This window comes from Danio rerio, chromosome 2 (assembly GCF_052040795.2).
Source record: "Danio rerio strain M-AB ecotype USA chromosome 2, GRCz13ab, whole genome shotgun sequence".
NCBI lineage: Eukaryota > Metazoa > Chordata > Actinopteri > Cypriniformes > Danionidae > Danio > Danio rerio.
In genome coordinates this window covers 55,150,001-55,169,356 of record NC_141022.1, presented here as the reverse complement: position 1 = coordinate 55,169,356, position 19,356 = coordinate 55,150,001, and the positions used below count along the sequence as shown (strand labels likewise).

The following is a 19,356-nucleotide window of genomic DNA, read 5'->3' as shown; positions in this document are numbered from 1 at the left end:
ACAAACGTGTGTGTGTGTGTGTGTGTGTGTGTGTGTGTGTGTGTGTGTGTGTGTGTGTGTGTGTGTGTGTGTGTGTGTGTGTGTTAAATATGCAGTATATTCTAAGGAATTTCATGTGTAAAACTTATAGCCATTGCTGAAATTCCCTCTTTTATATTGTCCTTCAGAAAAGGTCATCGACTGGACCCTGCCTTACACACAGTACCAGAATCAGCTGGTGGACCAGGCTGCGCTCATGCTGACTCTGTCTGGAAGGGTCAGTGAGACCCAGCAGGTTCTGGCCAACCAGACCACCTTTAGGCTCCGCACACCTGACCTCCAGATTGAGGTGAGACTTCCAGAAACACACACACACAAGAAGAAGACATTTGCTCTTTGTTCAAACGACTTATTTACACTGAGCTGAAACAACACAATCCTTTAGGTTTTTTTGGGGACAACATAAATGTTTCATGTTCAATCAACTTAAATTTGTAAAAACTAATAAGTTAACTTTATTCCTTCATGTTAATTCCTTCCCAATACAAATTGATTGTGTGGAACCCAGTGTTTTGTTTTTTTGCAGTGTGCTCTGCTTTTAAACAAAATAGAGCTCTGTTTGCTTCTAGAATAAGATTTTGGCTGAATATTTGATTGCTTTGCTTGTCATTGTAGCCCATCGGAGAGGCGTATGTGGGTAAAGAGGCGTCTGCCAAGATCAGCTTCACCAATCCTCTGCCCTGCACTCTGCGTAATGTGGTTGTCCGAGTGGAAGGACTGGGGCTCCGAGACCTGCATCCCATCAAAGTCGGGTAAGAGTCTACTCAAGAGTCTTCAATCGGATGAGTTAAGGCTGGTTTACACTCGACACACTATATTTATACTTGACTTGTTATATTTATCAGCTTTTATTTACGTTTGAACAAAAACTTGGTCAAAATTTGCCTGCGCCAAAGAGCTTAGAATGACCAAGAGGCGACACTCAATAGAACGTTCCATTGCAACAGCAGCGCCCAGCAGCAGCCCCAGATTCCGCCATTTTGGAGTGAAAGCGATCGGCTGTCCATTGGATCTCATCACTGCCACGATGGCAAGCAGCTGCTTTTTTTTAATTTATTTATTTAAAAAGCGATTTAAAGCTGAGATACAACCTGAAAGACGACAATACAACACTTACTATCAATATCATCAGCACTTTTAATAGTTTATTTTACACACTTATAATATGCTGTTGTTCTATTGTTTTCATTCCAAAATGGCCGCCGCGCCCTCTAGTGGCTGTTTCCCAAATTACACTAGAGTGTCGCCTCTTGGTAATTATAAGCTCTTTGCCTGGGGTGTGAATAATTTCAAGGCTTAACTAAGCATAGTATCTAAACAAAAGTGACGGAAAACACAAACAGCAAATACTGCACAACCCAATTCTGAATACCATTTCTGTCAACGTTTGTCCACAGCTCAAAATCAATTACTATAAAACCCTCAATCTTATTGGTTGATTTAGCCATTGCTCTTGTGTCTTTGATGGTTTTAAAGGTCCTATAAAATGTAAATAAAGTTTTTTTAGATGTTAGTATTAGCATTGTTATATTATTGTTAATTATATTATATAGTATATCTATAATCTAGTGCGCACCAAAACAGTGACACAATTTGCGTTTAGGAGATATAAACCTGATGTAAACATTAGGGCTGTCAAAGGATTAAAAAAATGAAAGTAATTAAATCACACTTTTTTGTAATTAATCATGATTATTCACAAAATGCCATATTTATTACAGAAATAAAAACACAGGCATGTAAGTGCCATTTGAATTTCAAAACAATTAATGCCAGTAACAAACAAAAATGATATCCATGTTGGATTCTAAGTGGACTACACACACACACACACACATTCAGATTCATCAACACGCACGATCGCGTTTATCAAATTTGCTTAAACTAAGCGTTTTAAGCTATGGCTGTATTTTACAAGCAAGGATTCTGACATAGCAATGTGAAACTTATGAAATGTGAGAGCTCATGGAAGCAGCTTAAAGGCAGAGAATAGGGCTGTCTTTGACAGCTTGCGACTTCATCTGCCACTTTCACTACAATACATTTACATGGACACCAATGGACTCCGCTTTTATGATTAAGATGATACTGATTAAAAGTCTACCATGGTCATCGCAATAGCCTAGTGGTTAGCACATCGACATATGGTGCTGTAGCACTTCAGGGCATCCCGAGTTCAAATCCCGGCTCGAGGACATTTCCCGTCCCTAACCCCACTCTTTCCCACTTCGCTTCCTATCTGAAATACTGTCCTATTCACTTAATAAAGGGCAAAAATAAATCTTTAAAAAAAACTAGAGTCTACCATGTAAGCAGCGATTTTTGTTTACCTTAAAGCATCATGCGAGTCCCGAAATGCGGAGGTTTTTCTTTTCACTCACCATGCGGTATCAAATTCCATTAAAACATCCTGAGTGAAAGTATGCTGAGTGAGAGTGAACTGCTGAACCGCAGTTAAAGCCTAAAGAATATAAATGAAACACCAGAAATTGCATGAAATTGTGGAGGAAACACAGAATAGCCTGCTGATGCGATATTAATTGTTTTATACTGAAACTTTCCTTCTAAAAGCACGTCCTTGGTCTGATCCAAATTTCTATGCACGTTAAACACATAGAGGGCCTGAACTGGCGCTCTAGGCAAACGGCAATCATGCTGCCCTCAACCCGAAAGTAAAAAAGAAAATGACCGGTTTGCTGATGAAAGCGAAGACTGTGAGGGAGAGGGTGGGTGAAGCGGATGAAAGTGAAGACCGGGGGGTTCGCTCGCTATTCTGTGGCTGCCTAGGTCGCATCTAAGCACGCACCGTCCCTGAACACACGTCGGCCACAACAGCAAATAAAAAACAAACTGCAACTGCGTTATTTGCGTTTTTTTTTTTTTACGTGTTTAATATTTAAAATTAATCACGTGCGTTAACAAGCTAATTTTGACAGCCCTAGTAAACATGTAAAGCTTGTAGTTCTTCACTTATGCCTAAATGGATCACCTCATACTTCAGTTTGTCATCAAATTGTGACCAATCAAATGCTCCCTAGTATGCGACATGCCCCGCCCCCTTCAAGACGCTTCTCATTTGATGCGCTTGAGCTCAACCACTCTCACTGGCAAAGTTGTGATATAACAAAACACTGTTGGCTGTTATTAATAAAGGGGAGGAGCTACACTATGTCCCACCCTATCTTCATGTTTTGGTTTAGATTATGTCAGAGTAAAAAATTCATATTTTAAAGCACTTCATGGGACATTTAAAGCTGAAAGCTTAAATAATGAAATGTCCAGTCAAGAGTCCTGATCTAAACCTGATTGAAAATCTTGGCTTTAAAGTTATTGCTAACTTGGGTCATACATTGGATAAAAAACATTTCAAAGCACTTCACAGGACCTTTAAAATGCTTACATAACACATTTTGTTCTCCAGAACATTGCATTTATCTTTCGGTTTTCTCTATTTTTCTTAGTGATGTGGGCAAGCATGGTAAAGTAATGGTGACGGAGCACTTCATCCCATCTATAGCTGGCGAGAGGAAGCTGGTGGCGTCTCTGGACTGTAAACAGCTGACGCAGGTTCACGGTGTGGCCGATATCATCGTTCACGAAAGCCAGTGATTTCACACTCTCTAGCTTCACAGCATTAATTCAGTATTCAGAACTGCATTAACCATGTTTACACTGAGCCACCAGGTCATTTCTTTAAAAGCTAGTCATCTTTAAAGGAGGGACCCTCCCTTTTGCATAGTTTTATTGGAAATGTCCCACTTTTCCCAATTGTTCCTACTGTATTTCTCTAATTTTACAGATCACCTATTTACAGATTATTTATTTAGCTTTGCTTTACTGTTTGTATTACCTGCTTTTGAAAAAAAAAACATTTAGAGGTATTATCTACATTCACCGGCCACTTTATTAGGTTCACCATGCTAGTACCGAGTTGGACCCCTTTTTGTGTTCAACTGCCTTAATCCTTCATGGCATAGATTCAACAAGGTACTGGAAATATTCCTCAGAGGTTTTGCTCCATATTGACATGATAGCATCACGCAGCTGCAGATTTGTCGGCTGCAGGTCCATAATGCTACTCTCCCGTTCCACCACATCCCAAAGGTGCTCTATTGGATTGATCTCTGGTGACTGTGGAGGCCATTTGACTACAGTGAACTCATTGTCATGTTCAGGAAACCAGTCTGAGATGATTCGAGCTTTTTGACATGGTGCGTTATCCTGCTGGAAGTAGCCATCAGAAGATGGGCACACTGTGGTCATAAAGGGATGGACATGGTCAACAACAATACTCAGGTAGGCTGTGACGTTGACACGATACTCAATTTCTACTAATGGGTCCAAAGTGTGCCATTAAACCACCCCCACCAGCCTAATCCGTTAATACAAGGCAGGATGGATCCATGGTTTCATGTTGTTGATGCCAAATTCTGATCCTACCCTCTGAATGTCATAGCAGAAATCGAGACTTATCAGATCAGGCAACGTTTTTCCAGTCTTCTATTGTCCAGTGAGCGTGTATTTATTGAGGCCTCAGTTTCCTGTTCTTAGCTGACAGGAGTGGCACCCGGTGTGGTCTTCTGCTGCTGTAGCCCATCCGCTTCAAGGTTGGATGTGTTGTGTTCAGAGATGCTCTTCTGCTGACCTCGGTTTTAGTGAGTGGTTATTTGAGTTACTGTTGCCTTTTTATCAGCTGGAACCAGTCTGGAATCAACAAGGCATTTGCGCCCACAGAACTGCCGCTTACTGGATATTTTCTCTTGTTCAGACCATTCTCTGTAAACCCTGGAGATGGTAGTGCGTGAAAATCCCAGTAGATCAGCAGTTTCTGAAATACTCAGACCAGCCCGGCAAGCTTCAACAACCATGCCACGTTCAAAGTCCCTTAAATCACCTTTCTTTCCCATTCTGATGCTCGGTTTGAACTGTAGCAGATCGTCTTGGCCATGTCTTCATGCCTAAATGCATTAAGTTGCTGCCATCTGATAGGCTGATTAGAAGTTTGCATTAACAAACAGTTGGACAGGTGTGCCTAATAAAGTGGCCGGTGTGTGTATAAGTATTAAGTATTATAACTTCATGAATGTTATATATATATATATGTAGCCAATGCATCTAATATCTTAGCTGCCTTATATGTGTAATGTTCACAAGCGTGTGATGAACTAAAATAATGTGACTGATTTAATATTGAGTTTTATTGACCTGATACGCCGTTGTATCTTCACTTGTATTTGCTACTACGTATACTGTACATGAATATTATTGTTGTGCACTAAACTATGAAAACATACAGTATGAAGATAAATAATAGTAGATTTAGGATTTTATGAAGGATATCAAATATTTTATGTTTGTATAATTTATGTTTGTATTTTATTTTGGTTTTTAAAGTGACATTTTATTATCAACCTATTTTGGTCTCTGTATTTGTTTTTTTTTGAATGTTTCTTTCGCCTACTTGAGCAAGATAAGACGTGTGTGTGTGTGTGTGTGTGTGTTTGATTTGGAAAGATGAAGTAAAACACTCCCTTCTGTTTGCATTTGAACAACGTATCTTTCTTGAGAACCAAACATCTTAGCTTATTAGGTGTGTTCAATGCAAACTGCATTGGCATGAGATACTTTACTCATGGGTAATATTGTGAAATGTTGAGTTTATTTGTTTATTAATAGAACAAGGGGCTGTTGAATGAGTGATTCTGATTGGTTGATGAACATTCTGGAGTGCATTATTTCCTGTACAGTTTTTTGAGAAATTGTTTTTTGCAGTGATTTTGGTTTCTTTAAGCCAGAGATGCTCAAAGTAGGGACCGTGGGCCAAAGTTGGCCCATGGCTACGTCCACCCGGTATCTGCGCGCACAGAATTCCACTGATTTTTAGCCCATCATTAATTCTGTTTATTTACTTGAGTAAATGTGTGTAAATCTATATTTATCCAGTTTTTTAATTCAGTAATATTATTGACTATTGTGAAAATGTTCATCGGATTTATGTAGAATGCAGTTTGTACAGCCATATTTTCTGTCTTTTACTAGATATATTATAAAGTGAATCTATTTGGATTTGCATTTTAAACATTAAATAGAAGTTAAAAAATATGTTTTTTATTTCATATTTTAAGGTTTTAGTTATGATACTCCCAAAATAATTCTGCAGAAATCCGCAGACCTTTACCAAAATTCTCAGCAGAAATAGGAAAAAATATCCGCAGATTCTGTCTGGCTCTACCCATGGCCCACCATTCCATCTGAAAAGAGAGGGAGAATGATTGAGAGGGTTGGAGCGAACGCTTTTGACAGAGATCGTCATTTCCAATTTAATCTTTTGTTTCTTTGTTTTATTGCTGAGCTACAAAAAAAAGCCTATCAATTAAATGTTGTAAATGAATTAATTTTAAACTGTAAATGTTATCACTAGACAGATAGAATAAATGCACAAGTCATCTGCTAGCAAATCAAGGCGAAGACAGGAGCAACTCGATTAATGTATTCAGCAATGAACTCTGTTCTGTTACTAATGGAATTGTTTGTGTTTGTACTGTAATAAGTTAATATGATTTAAAGCAACATCTTCTAATTTTATTTTAAAAATATTACCAAACAAATTAGGAAATCCCCTTTGCAAATTTATTGTAATATGGTTTGGTATATAGTCAGCCCCCAGCTCTCAATCAAGTTAGATTTTTGGCCCTTTTTAAGAAGAAGTTTGGGCACCCCTGCTATAACTAGTTTAAACAGTTATGAAAATAACCAAAACTTTTTTTTTTTTTTTTGAAACAAAAGAAGTATATGCAAAAACAAAGCTACAGACTTACTGTAAGAACAACAATCCTACAAATCAATGTGAATGATGCAATCAAATAAAAAATGTTAAGAAATACACAACTATTTAAAGTAGGGAGATGCAACACACATCTTTTATATTGACCTTATTCTTTAATGCAGAAGTGCGCTCGTTTTTGTGATTTTTTTTTAGTACAGGGGTGCCCAAACTCGGTCCTGGAGGGCCTATGTCCTGCAAAGTTTAGTTCCAACCCCAATCAGACACACCTGGGCTAGCTAATCAAGCTCTTATTAGGCCAGAGGTGTCCAAACTCATACCTGGAGGGCCGGTGTCCTGCAAAGTTTAGTTCCTACCTCAATTAGACACACCTGAACCAGCTAATCAAGCTCTTACTAGATATACTAGAAACTTCCAGGCAGGTGTGTTGAAGGAAGTTGGAACTAAACTCTGCAGGGCACCGGCCCTCCAGGACAGAGTTGGACACCCCTGTACTAGGCTTTTAGAAACATCCATGCAGGTGTTGAGGCAAGTTGGAGCTAAAATCTGCAGGACACTGACCCTCCAGGACCAATTCATTGGGAGAAAAGACTGAAATAACACAGTAAAACTAATAATGTAAATTATACAGTATTTTTACAGTAAGGCAGGCCCGGATTGGCTAATCGGGAGGGCCGGGAGAATTCCCGGTGGGCCGGTCCGTTTTTTGGCAGCGAGGGCCGGTGTCCCTAGCTTCAGAATCTGTTGCTCTCAGCAGTCACACTTTTTAAATTTATTTATTTTTTTTATTTATTTTTTTATTGACCAGTCTTTTTATGCAGTATTTCACCGTAGCTCTGCTCTGTTTATATATAAGTAGCCTGCAAATTATCCATGATTTAACTACAACTGCTGTGGTCCAGTGGTTAGCACGTTAGATTACGACGCTGCCGATCGGGGTTTGATTCTCGTCTGACTATGTTTTTTTTTTTTTTTTCCTTCGTTGTTATTGTTAAGACATATAATACTGTTAGAGTTGTTGAACATTTGAAGTTCTAAAGCAGCTGTTTTCTTAAAAAAGACGTGATATTGTAATTAGAAACTGAATTGGAAATGTCCTTATTTTAATATAGTCAGTTGTGAACTGGGGTGGGCCGGTCTGAGGCTTGAAACTCCAGGGCTGAAAAGCAGTCCCACTCCGGCCCTGCAGTAAGGCAAATAAAAATCAAATTTAATACAATATACTGTAACAAAAAAAAAAAAAAAAAAAAAGCAGGCAGACCACTTGACCACAAAATCTTTTCTTATGTTGAATGGGTATAGCTAAAAATACTTTAGATTATTAAGTAAAGATCATGTACAAAAAGATATTTTGTAAATGTATAAAACTTTAGTATTTTATTCAGTAATGTGCATTGATAAGCACGTCATTTAGACAACTATAACGGCTATTTTATCAGTGGTCTTATTTTGACTTCAGATTCCAGATTAAAATAGTTGCATCTCAAATATAATTTTCAAACCTAAAAACTGTACATATAAATACACACACACACACACACACACACACACACACATATATATATATATATATATATATATATATATATATATATATATATATATTAGGGATGTAACGGTATCAGAATTTCACGGTTCGGTAATACCTCGGTATGAATGTCACGGTACGGTATTTATTGAATCATTTACAGGAAAAAAAAAACTTTTGAAAATACTCCAAAAAAAGTGCCAAAAGTGTCAATGACATACAAATTAGTCATCTATCTGTAAGCTTTGAAACACTAACTTCAATTTTAATAACAAAAAAATATTAAACCATGTAAAAAAATAAAGTTTCAATTTAGTATTGTTGAAAACTCATCACATTCAACATTTAATCACTCACTCACTTAGATAGAGATGGGTTTAAAGGAAAATTATCATATAATTATAATCTGGTAAAAGCTGGTATCTCTGGGCATTTACAATGTCCCCTGCAACAGAAAAAAAAAAAACCCTCTCATTTGGTACTGAGGTTTCTGGAACAAGAGAGATATGACTTGGCCCAGGTTGACAGCAGTGGGGTAACATTGTGCATTGTCTTTCCCCCACTTGAGAAGACAAATCATGAGTGAGATAGAGGTCTCTTTGCGGTACAAGTCAATGTCTGCATCAATCTGAACAGTGTGCTGTGTTTCTGCAGTCCCCATGACTTTTATTAGTCGTATTCCCCAACTTGCAGGCACGTGCACACATAGGGCTCAACCTGTGCAGTGCACATGCCCTTTTTAGTCTTGGATAGAAAATGCCCTTCCAAAACGATCAAAAGTGCCCCCGCGACGCGACACACCCTCCGTCCAATCCAGCCCTTCAGTAGGCGCGCGACAACACCTCTCTTGAATATGCGCGCTCAACCCCCCCTCGGCGCTTTACAATACGCGCGCCACAACACAGCTGATCAGAACGCGCGCGACAGCACCGCTGATCAGAACGCGCGCGACAGCACCGCTATTCAGCACGCGCGCGGCGACAACACCCGCTTTAGGTTCGATCATTTCCATCTTTTTTTCATCTCCGCTACTAGCAGCACACTCCATTTCCGCATTACTGGATCTGTAGCGACAACAGACCGCAAAGGATTATGGCCACGCCGGGGCTGATGGGAAATGAAGTTTCAGCTACGTCCCGTTCGCTTCATTCGCCTGAGCAAATTTTCTCAGGAGACCTATAGTTTTACCGAGTCATGCGACTTCGGTAATATCGAAAAAAATTAATATTGCGGTATGACGGTATTTACAATACCGTTACATCCCTAATATATATATATATATATATGTATGTATGTCTGTGTGTGTGTGTGTATATATATATATATATATATATATATATATATATATATATATATATATATATATATATATATATATATATATATATATATATATATATATATATATATATATATATATATACATATATATATATACACATGTGAAAGTTATTAACCTTCTTGAATGTGATTAATGTGGGAGCATTCCTAACAGAACATGTAAGAGCATTCCATAACCTGGGCGCAGCGACAGAGAAAGCTCTCTCCTCCATATACTTTAATCTACGGGGAGGCTGAAGTGTGAGAAAATCAGAAGACTGAAAAAAACGAGAAGGCGTCTACAGTATCAGGTTGACTAAGGCACAGATTCAGGAAGGGGCTGTCTTAAAATAAATAATCTGAGCAATATCTTTGGGTGTGGAAACTGTAGAATAAGTTGAACCATTGACTCTGTTCTGCATTATTTCCTTAAAGGGATAGTTCACCCAAAACTGAAAATTTAATTGTTTTGTGTAAGATGAATAAACCAGAAAGTTCAGTATTTTAACATCTTTCTCAAACCGTTTTATGATGAAATACAAAACAATCATAAATACAAAATCAGATTTGTGAAGTCATGATATTCTATTTTTAAATGTATTGCTGCATACTTTATGAAGTTTCACATGCCAGTTTAATAAAAGCAGGAGTCATACAGTGAATAACATGCAGTGAACTTGTGTTTGCCAATTATTTCTGATTTAATCTGTAAAAATGACTTTTGTTGGTTTAAATGAATACATTTAGGTCAGTTAAATGGTCACGAAACACCAAAACACATTTTTTGAGCTGTTGACAGTCGTATATGTGTCCCACGCTGCTAAAAACACTATTAGGACACAAATATATTACCTAAAAGTGAAAATTGGTTGTTTTTGCGTTATTTCGAGCTAGGGCTGGGAGATTTGGCAAAAAAATTCTTTTTTTTTATAAAGTTTGACCGATTCACAATTTCGATTTTTTTTTTTTTTTGTGTTACTAGTCTTCTCAAAACATCATAACAACATGACTGAAGTAACACTCTCTTTAAAAGTAACTTGAAAAACCATCTGGTTAAGGAACATTGTATTTTTAATGGCCATGTCATACAAAAATCAGTCAAGGTGTAAATAAATGTAAAACAAATTCACGAGTTTAATATTGTTGCAGATTTGTATAAGAAATCTTTGTGTAAATATTGCACTTGCAGAAATACAGAGGTATTTTTGCAAGTTTTGCTGAGTCTAGGAAAGATTGGCTGTCAGCTCGGCTTTGGCTTTGTCTTCTGATTAAATGACAGGTTGTATTGCTGCTGCCTTTTTCTTAAATAGATGAAGTGTAGCAGGAGCAAATGCAAGCACCAGATGTGTGTCTAATATAAAATATTAAAAAAGTTCATATTTTTTAAAAATATTTTTAAAATATTAAATATATTGAATCTATTTTTCTTCCCCCCCTTTTAAATACCGATCATTTGATGCGCTTTGCTCCACTCTCTTTATTATGCTGCCTGATCTGTCTGGTTTTCAACCAGGTCCGCTAAATGGCGTCATGAGGGCGGGTACTTTCATTTTTACTGCTACAGTCCCTCACCTCTGCTCGTGTTCAAACCAAAAGATCGGTGAGGTTTTTCACATGGCAGGCTTTTACGTCCTTCATACATGTTGAGATCGAGTTTATCGACTTGATGAGGGAATGTCTTGACAATCCACACAGACGTGACTCAGACTAATGCAACAAGTAAAATCCTACATGACTTCACGTTTTAACAGGGAGTCAAGCAGGTTACACCAGAAGCGCCACGACACGGCGCGCCCATGACAGTTTAAACTGTCACACACCAAACGCGCACATTCGCATGATATTTAACATGAAACTAATCAGAAGGCGCTCTGTGGCGCGGCTGAAATATGACCTGGGTTCTGAATCGTGGCTGGGCGGCGCCGGCGTGTGTATAGAAACCTGCTTAGAATTCTAAAATCCGTGGTGCGTTGCGTTGCTGAGAGGCACTTCTGGTGTGCTTCCTGCTTCATACAGAGAGTGAATATAATGTATTAAATATATATATATATATTTATGTTTTTAAAAATCGCGATTTCTCGATTTGATTCAAAATTAAATCGTCTTAAAACATAAATTCGAATTAATCGAAAAAATCGAAAAAATCAAAAAAATCGGCCAGCCCTATTTCGAGCAAATTCGTACTTGCGGTTTGAAACGAATTTTTGAAGCTGCGTCATGGGCATGAGATCTTAGCGTGTATTCCAGTGTGTAGACTGGACATCTGTACCTGGGAGTACCTTAATATGTCTCTGAGTGTGCTGCATTCATTCATGAGTAAGACTTTGTTTAAACCAATCAGCGTGCTCTATTTTGTATGCAGTGCAACTTCATTAATATGCATGATAGCTTCGAAGACTGTTTTTACCTGTTACAGTGTTCAGATAGCAGAGAGACGTTGCGTTGTGTTGCCAAGGTTATTATAACAAAAACCGGTATGATCAGTGAGAAACTGAAACGCCTAGTGTTATTTTTAATTGCTATTAATGTGTGTGTGTGTGTGTGTGTAAATATACTTCAATTTATTAAAGTTCATGCTAGTTAATACTACAGTGTGCTGTTGCATTCATTAACAAAGTTGTAGATACTGCAGTATATACAGTATAATACAGTTTACTATAGTTAGTATGTTTCAAAAACGTAATATTATTTACTATAAAAACTATTACAACTTATTTCATGTGGGTGAATCGTATCTTTAGAACGATATAACATGATTGAAAGCAGCTCCTACATAACTCATAACTGTTTCTTATATAAAAAAACAAACAAACAAGAGAAGCACCCAGCACAGTCCTTAGCTTAGCTAACAGTATTGAACATATAGATAATTATTAAAAATCATAACTTACCCTCTGATTGCTCGATGCCTCCAACAACGTGAGCTGCCCTGTGTCCTGACAAACAGAAACGCCCCATCTCATTGGCTGGCTCTAGCCAATAAACTGGCTTTGCTGCTCTTTTACTGGTATGTACATTTCCGCAAAATTAATGATTTTTAACAATAATCTCTTCAGAAAAGAGTTGAAATAAACCCTAAATAATAAGCTCTGCTGCAGAGATCGTGGGAGATGTGTAGCAAAAGTCAGAGCGCGGGAGATTTGTAGTTGTACTGACGAATCTGAGAGGTTGTGAGTGCCGACCTATGGTTGTAGAGCAAAGATGCAATCAAATTTGCCGTGCACGTGTGTCTGTCATTTTGTATTTGTAAATGACATTTTACAAATACACAACTATTAATCTGCAACTTCCAATTTAAAACACAAGTGTGTGGATTGTTGTGTGTGTGTGCAAATCGAGGATTTCAGCTGTTCACATCAGAGCTGTAAGTGTACATTTCAACCTACACATACAAATATTATTATCACAAGTGCTCACATTTACATTTGCAAGCTCTCGAGTTTCGCAACTGATTTACCTTCATACAGCTCCAGGTGGTGTTGATTGTCCTGTCTCTACAGATTTGGTAAGTGAGCGATCAGAGGTCTTCTTATTCAGAGGCAACGTTAGTTTGTATCGTCAGCATTACTCTTTCAGTGTTTAAAGACGGACCTTAGTCAAATGATTTCTAAGTTAATAAAGTTTACAGTATGTTAATATCGCCACAATATTATGGACTGAAAAATCTGCTGTATAAGCTGCTCTCTGAGTGTAAATGTAAGCACCACAATCAAACCTACCGTCGTTTAGGATTTTCGCCGCATTTTGTAACTTGCTTGTTGATTAAATCCCATTTTGTTATTTAACCTATTGTTTTTATGCAACAGTCAAGTTTCATGTTAATTTGCTATGAAGAAAAGGAAATAATTTATTTTTTGCATGCTGATTTATGTGAAATCGTGAATATAGGTCTATATAATCACCTTGCAATTTTGAAATGATAGCTTTTTTGCTTTGAGTATAGATTATTAATTCAAAAGAGCTGAGTTTCAGCTTTTATGAAGTTTGCTGTGTAAAAATATAACATTTTGAAATATTTATAATTATCGGCCTATATATATCGGCTATCGGCATCCAAGTCTAAAGAAAAATCTGTTATCGGTAACGGCCATAAGATCCATATCGGTGCATCCCTAGCATCAAACATTGCATGAAAAATACGTTTCCAGCAATTCCATGAATCAAATATCTCGGCATAAATGAAATCATGAAATGAAAGGAAATTCCTGAATGAAAGAGCCAAACTGCAGTTAAAGTCCACCATTTAATATTTTGGCAAATAATTCGATTACTGATGTCCACGTAAACACAGTCACTGTCTTTCTCCCCTGCGTCTGTTTGTTTTGCTTTTGTAAAAATCAGCGTGTGCTCAAAACGACACTCCTACTTTTTTGCAAATTTTTTACAGACCTTCCCTCTTTCTACCTCTGACAGTTCCCCCTTTATAGAGCTGGACACGCCCACTTTCCTGACTTTTTCAAAAGTAGAGGTGTGAAAATACCCTACTGAAACAAGGGGGTTTCATGGCCCTTTAAAGGGGTAGTTCACCCTGAAATTAACATTCAAGTGGTTCTAAACGTTGATGAATTTCATTCTTTGTTTAATTTAAAGGGCACCTAGGTTACCCCTTTTTTCTGATTTAATACAAGTCTTTTGCGTCTCTAGAATGTGTATATAAAGTTTCAGATCAAAATACCCATCAGATTTTTCATTATACCTTTTACAAGATGCTGTTTTATACTGATTTCCAGCAGGGGGTGGTTTTGTCGTACTGCGCCTTTAAGACGAGTCTTTCCCGCCCACTGTTTCTACATGCCTCCTCCCTCAGCTGCGTCAGACAACAGACAGACTTAAAGGAAGAAGGTCTCACGTAGCGTTTGTGAGATACTACAGTAAGAACTAACCTTTACTAATCAGTATTGTGAAGTTGCATTGATGAGTCACACACAATATCGTTACAAAGTTAACGCGCGCACACACACACACGCGCGCACACCGCAGATGGCACACACACACACACACACACACACACAGGCAGGCAGGCAGACAGACAGACAGAGCGCGCTTAGCTTAGTTAAGGCTAACCTCCAGTACTGTGTGGATATATGTTATGCTGATGTACAAAATAAACCTGATTTAACTTCCACAAACCGGGATTGAAGCGTCTTCTTTTATAATTGTTCTGACACGCGGCTGTGCTGATGAAGTAAAGCTGAAGTAAAACGCTGTAATTAATTAAACACATACTCTTTAAACTCTTTAAATTTTAAAACACTTTAAACATGTGAAACTCACTCTTAATCACTTTTGATGATGATTGCTGATCCTAGCGAACAGAACAGACCTTTTATTCCCGGTTGCTTTGCGTATGTCTGCCTGGTCTTGTTGACATATACACGCGACTACCGGAACATGTTAATGTGCGCAGCTGTCAATCAATTCGGTGGGCGGGGGGAATCGCACACCTACGTAATGGTGCGATCGATTTGAAAACAGCTCCAATTGGCCGACCCTTTATTTTGTAGTTCAATTGAAAAAAAAGGACTGGGTGTGTTCATATCACCCCAATATGACGGTCTATACACTATACCAACACACAGATCTGTCCAAACAGCTTGAAAAGTAGATTTTTTACCATAGGTGCTCTTTAAAATAAATTGGGGAAAAAATTGCCTTTGACATCCAAAGTAGGAACAAAAATTATGCATTTTTGGGTGAACTATCTCTTTAAGTATTATTTTCTCAATGGACACTACTAATATCAACTCCAATAAAGCCAATTCAATAAACATAGGCTCATTCTGAAAACGTAGCCATGTATACATTTCTGGAGATCGCAAGTTATATTGCCATTTGTACTGTACGTATGGCTGCATTTCATATTTAAACTAAATGCTACGGGGCGGTAATGCGTTTTTTTTTTTGTGCTTACCAGCTGACCACTTACCTCCGTATGGACGGCTTTCCTGCTGTAACCAGTTTGTCCAGTTAGCTCGCCATATACGTTGACGGACTTGAGACGCAGAGAGGAGTTGACCACAACGACGAGGTTTGAGTCCGGTTAAGAGCGATTTGAGAAAGCAGGTAAGACGAAACAGAATCCAAAAAATATAAAATAAACATGTAAATGACGGTGAGAATGTGGTAAAATCTGAAAACGTGGTAAAAATCAGGCGAGCACTTTTCCTGGATTTTTTTTTTCAAAACTGTCGGTTGGGTTTAGGGAAGGAGGAGGGTGGGTCAGTCGACAGCGGCCTCTAGTGGAGAACAGCAGGCATGAATGGTGCTCGTGAGAGAAATTTGAGATGTCAAAAAGCGTACACAGCAGCCTCTGGTGGATTCGCCAAAAGAAAAACTGCAAAAAAACCCGCAGCTCCTGGGACGTATTTCACAATCTCCAGAAATGTATATAGAGGTACGTTTTCAGAATGAGCCTGGGTTTTCTTCAGTGTGCTCTATAAGCTTTTTAAAAATAAAAATGTTGCATTTAGCCCTCTTATATACAAGCCTATTATTCATTCATTGATTTTCCCTCGGCTTACTCCCTTTATTCATCAGGGGTTGCCACAGTGAAATGAACCGCCAGCTTTTCCAGCATGTTTTACAAAGCGGATGCCCTTCCAGCTGCAACCCAGTACTGGGAAACAAGCTTATTAATTATTTTTGTCTTATAACTACAAATTTTGTGAACACTTCGGCATCAAGAATGATAAAAAATGAACATTTACTTACCATTTACTCACACTCAAGTGGTTGTAAACTTGTATGAATTGCATTCTTCTGTTGAATATAAAATAATCATTCACATTCATTGTACAAAAAAACAACAACAGCCAAACAAACAAAAAAACGAAAACTGAAAAATCTCAGTTCATACCCCGTGTACGTGTGGACATGGCCTAAATGGAATTTTTGGATTTGTGAATCTATAAATCGAGAAAACACAGTGGTGCAGTAGGTAGTGCTGTCACCTAACAGCAAGAAGGTCGCTCGTTTCAGCCTCGGCTAGGTCAGTTGGCGTTTCTGTGTGGAGTTTGCATGTTCTCCCTGTGTTTGTGTGGGTTTCCCCCACAGACAAGCGGTACAGAATTGGGTAGGCTAAATTGTCTGTAGTGTATTTGTGTGAAAGAGTGTGTATGGATGGAGATGGATTGCAGCTGAAAGGGCATCCACTGCGTAAAATATATGCTGGATGAGTTGGCTGTTCATTCCGCTGTGTCGACCCCAGATTCTAAGCTGGGACTAAGCTGAAAAGAAAATGAATGAATGAATTTATGAATCTTGTTTTGAATTTACAAATTGTATTTGTGTATTTATGAATCGTGTTTTGAATTTGTCTATTTTTTAATTGTGTTTTGAATTTACGAATTGTATTTGTGTATTTATGAATCGTGTTTTGAATTTGTCTATTTTTTAATTGTGTTTTGAATTTACGAATTGTATTTGTCTATTTTTTAATTGTGTTTTGAATTTACGAATTGTATTTGTCTATTTTTTAATTGTGTTTTGAATTTACGAATTGTATTTGTCTATTTTTTAATTGTGTTTTGAATTTACAAATTGTATTTGTGTATTTATGAATCGTGTTTTGAATTTGTCTATTTTTTAATTGTGTTTTGAATTTACGAATTGTATTTGTGTATTTATGAATCGTGTTTTCAATTTGTCTATTTTTTAATTGTGTTTTGAATTTACGAATTGTATTTGTCTATTTTTTTATTGTGTTTTGAATTTACGAATTGTATTTGTGTATTTATGAATCGTGTTTTGAATTTGTCTATTTTTTAATTGTGTTTTGAATTTACGAATTGTATTTGTCTATTTTTTAATTGTGTTTTGAATTTACGAATTGTATTTGTGTATTTATGAATCGTGTTTTGAATTTGTCTATTTTTTAATTGTGTTTTGAATTTACGAATTGTATTTGTGTATTTATGAATCGTGTTTTGAATTTGTCTATTTTTTAATTGTGTTTTGAATTTACGAATTGTATTTGTCTATTTTTTAATTGTGTTTTGAATTTACGAATTGTATTTGTGTATTTATGAATCGTGTTTTGAATATGTCTATTTTTTAATTGTGTTTTGAATTTACGAATTGTATTTGTCTATTTTTTTATTGTGTTTTGAATTTACAAATTGTATTTGTGTATTTATGAATCGTGTTTTGAATTTGTCTATTTTTTAATTGTGTTTTGAATTTACGAATTGTATTTGTGTATTTATGAATCGTGTTTTGAATTTGTCTATTTTTTAATTGTGTTTTGAATTTACGAATTGTATTTGTCTATTTTTTAATTGTGTTTTGAATTTACGAATTGTATTTGTGTATTTATGAATCGTGTTTTGAATATGTCTATTTTTTAATTGTGTTTTGAATTTACGAATTGTATTTGTCTATTTTTTTATTGTGTTTTGAATTTACAAATTGTATTTGTGTATTTATGAATCGTGTTTTGAATTTGTCTATTTTTTAATTGTGTTTTGAATTTACGAATTGTATTTGTGTTTTTATGAATCGTGTTTTGAATTTGTCTATTTTTTAATTGTGTTTTGAATTTACGAATTGTATTTGTGTATTTATGAATCGTGTTTTGAATTTGTCTATTTTTTAATTGTGTTTTGAATTTACAAATTGTATTTGTGTTTTTATGAATCGTGTTTTGAATTTGTCTATTTTTTAATTGTGTTTTGAATTTACAAATTGTATTTGTGTATTTATGAATCATGTTTTCAATTTACTATTTGGATTTGTGTATTTTTGAGTTGTGTTTTGAACTCACGAATTGGAGTTGTGTATTTACGAGTAGTGTTTTGAACTTATGAATTGGATTTTGTGAATGTGACTTGTATTGTGGATAAATTCTAGTTTGGAAATGTATTATTTTTGAGACTAATCTGGCTCCATACGTTTAGCGCCTCTGTCTCTCACAGTTGTTGTTAAGAGCTATTAAAAAAAGGAGCAGAGACACTGTCATAAAGGTACAGCAATGTAATTGAGATGTGCACATTATAAAATACAAACTTCGTTTAGTCAATATGACTGTCTAAGCATTGTCAATGCATTCTTTTACTGACTGCATGACTTGATCAGTGCATGCTTGAAAAGACGTCTGATAAAATATCGGTTAGAAATACAAATATACCAGCTTCCATTAAACTCTGCAGTACAATCATTTGCCTTTCCTCTTTAAAAGGCCACAAACAGTGAAACTATGAAGAGACAAGCTCTGAGAACAGCTTTGTCTGTAAGTGTCTATAAGTCTGATCCCACAAACACTGGACAGAAATGCAAATATGCATCCCGTCCTGTCTGATAGTTTTTAGTCCACCGTATTACAGATATTCTCAACCACTCGGTTGAACTCCTCCGGCTGGTCGGCGTAGACGTGATGGGAAGCATCTTCAATAAGCTGCAAAGAGAAAAGCCATTGATTATTATTAAAAAAGTCCAACCTGAATTTTAAACATGTGCTTGTTTGTAGAGATGCACCATTTTTTTTTATTTTTTGTTTGGTTGTAATTTGGTCATAGTTTAGAATATTTATCATTAATCAAACTAAAAGACTATATATGACTCTTTTCAGTGTATGGTTTTTGTACAATGAATGTTTGTTAAGGAACCGATATGAATGCATGTTATATATTGTATATTTAGTATAGGTTTTGCCTTAAATATAGCTAATGTTGCTGATTAAAACATAAAT

At 36.6% G+C, this 19,356-nt stretch overlaps 2 protein-coding genes and 1 long non-coding RNA gene across 8 annotated transcripts in view; 1 reads left to right on the top strand and 2 right to left on the bottom strand.

Annotated features, from left to right (window-relative positions):
- Positions 1-5,454, top strand: part of tgm1l1 (transglutaminase 1 like 1) — a 72,977-nt gene extending 67,523 nt beyond the window's left edge. For 2 of the 4 annotated variants that reach the window (XR_015478975.1, XR_015478974.1), the window contains exons 12-15: positions 168-328; positions 655-791; positions 3,501-4,409; positions 4,647-5,454. Coding sequence is in view for 2 of the 4 variants with exons in the window: in XM_087241439.1 (XP_087097565.1) it covers positions 168-328; positions 655-791; positions 3,501-3,648 (446 nt within the window). In the remaining 2 variants the exon portion in view is untranslated. Of the gene's footprint in view, positions 1-167; positions 329-654; positions 792-3,500 lie in introns of all 4 variants that reach the window. The other 2 variants (XM_087241439.1, XM_087241438.1) reach the window with 1 other exon arrangement.
- The window catches only part of LOC147846532 (uncharacterized), a 252,135-nt gene that overhangs the window by 108,140 nt on the left and 124,639 nt on the right, over positions 1-19,356 (bottom strand). The gene's annotated exons all lie outside the window — the stretch shown is intronic.
- Positions 18,627-19,356, bottom strand: part of abhd4 (abhydrolase domain containing 4, N-acyl phospholipase B) — a 13,538-nt gene continuing 12,808 nt past the window's right edge. For all 3 annotated transcript variants that reach the window (XM_087239411.1, XM_087239412.1, NM_001017613.3), the window contains 1 exon segment: positions 18,627-19,062. In XM_087239411.1, the coding sequence (XP_087095537.1) occupies positions 18,973-19,062 (90 nt within the window). In that variant the 3' untranslated portion in view covers positions 18,627-18,972.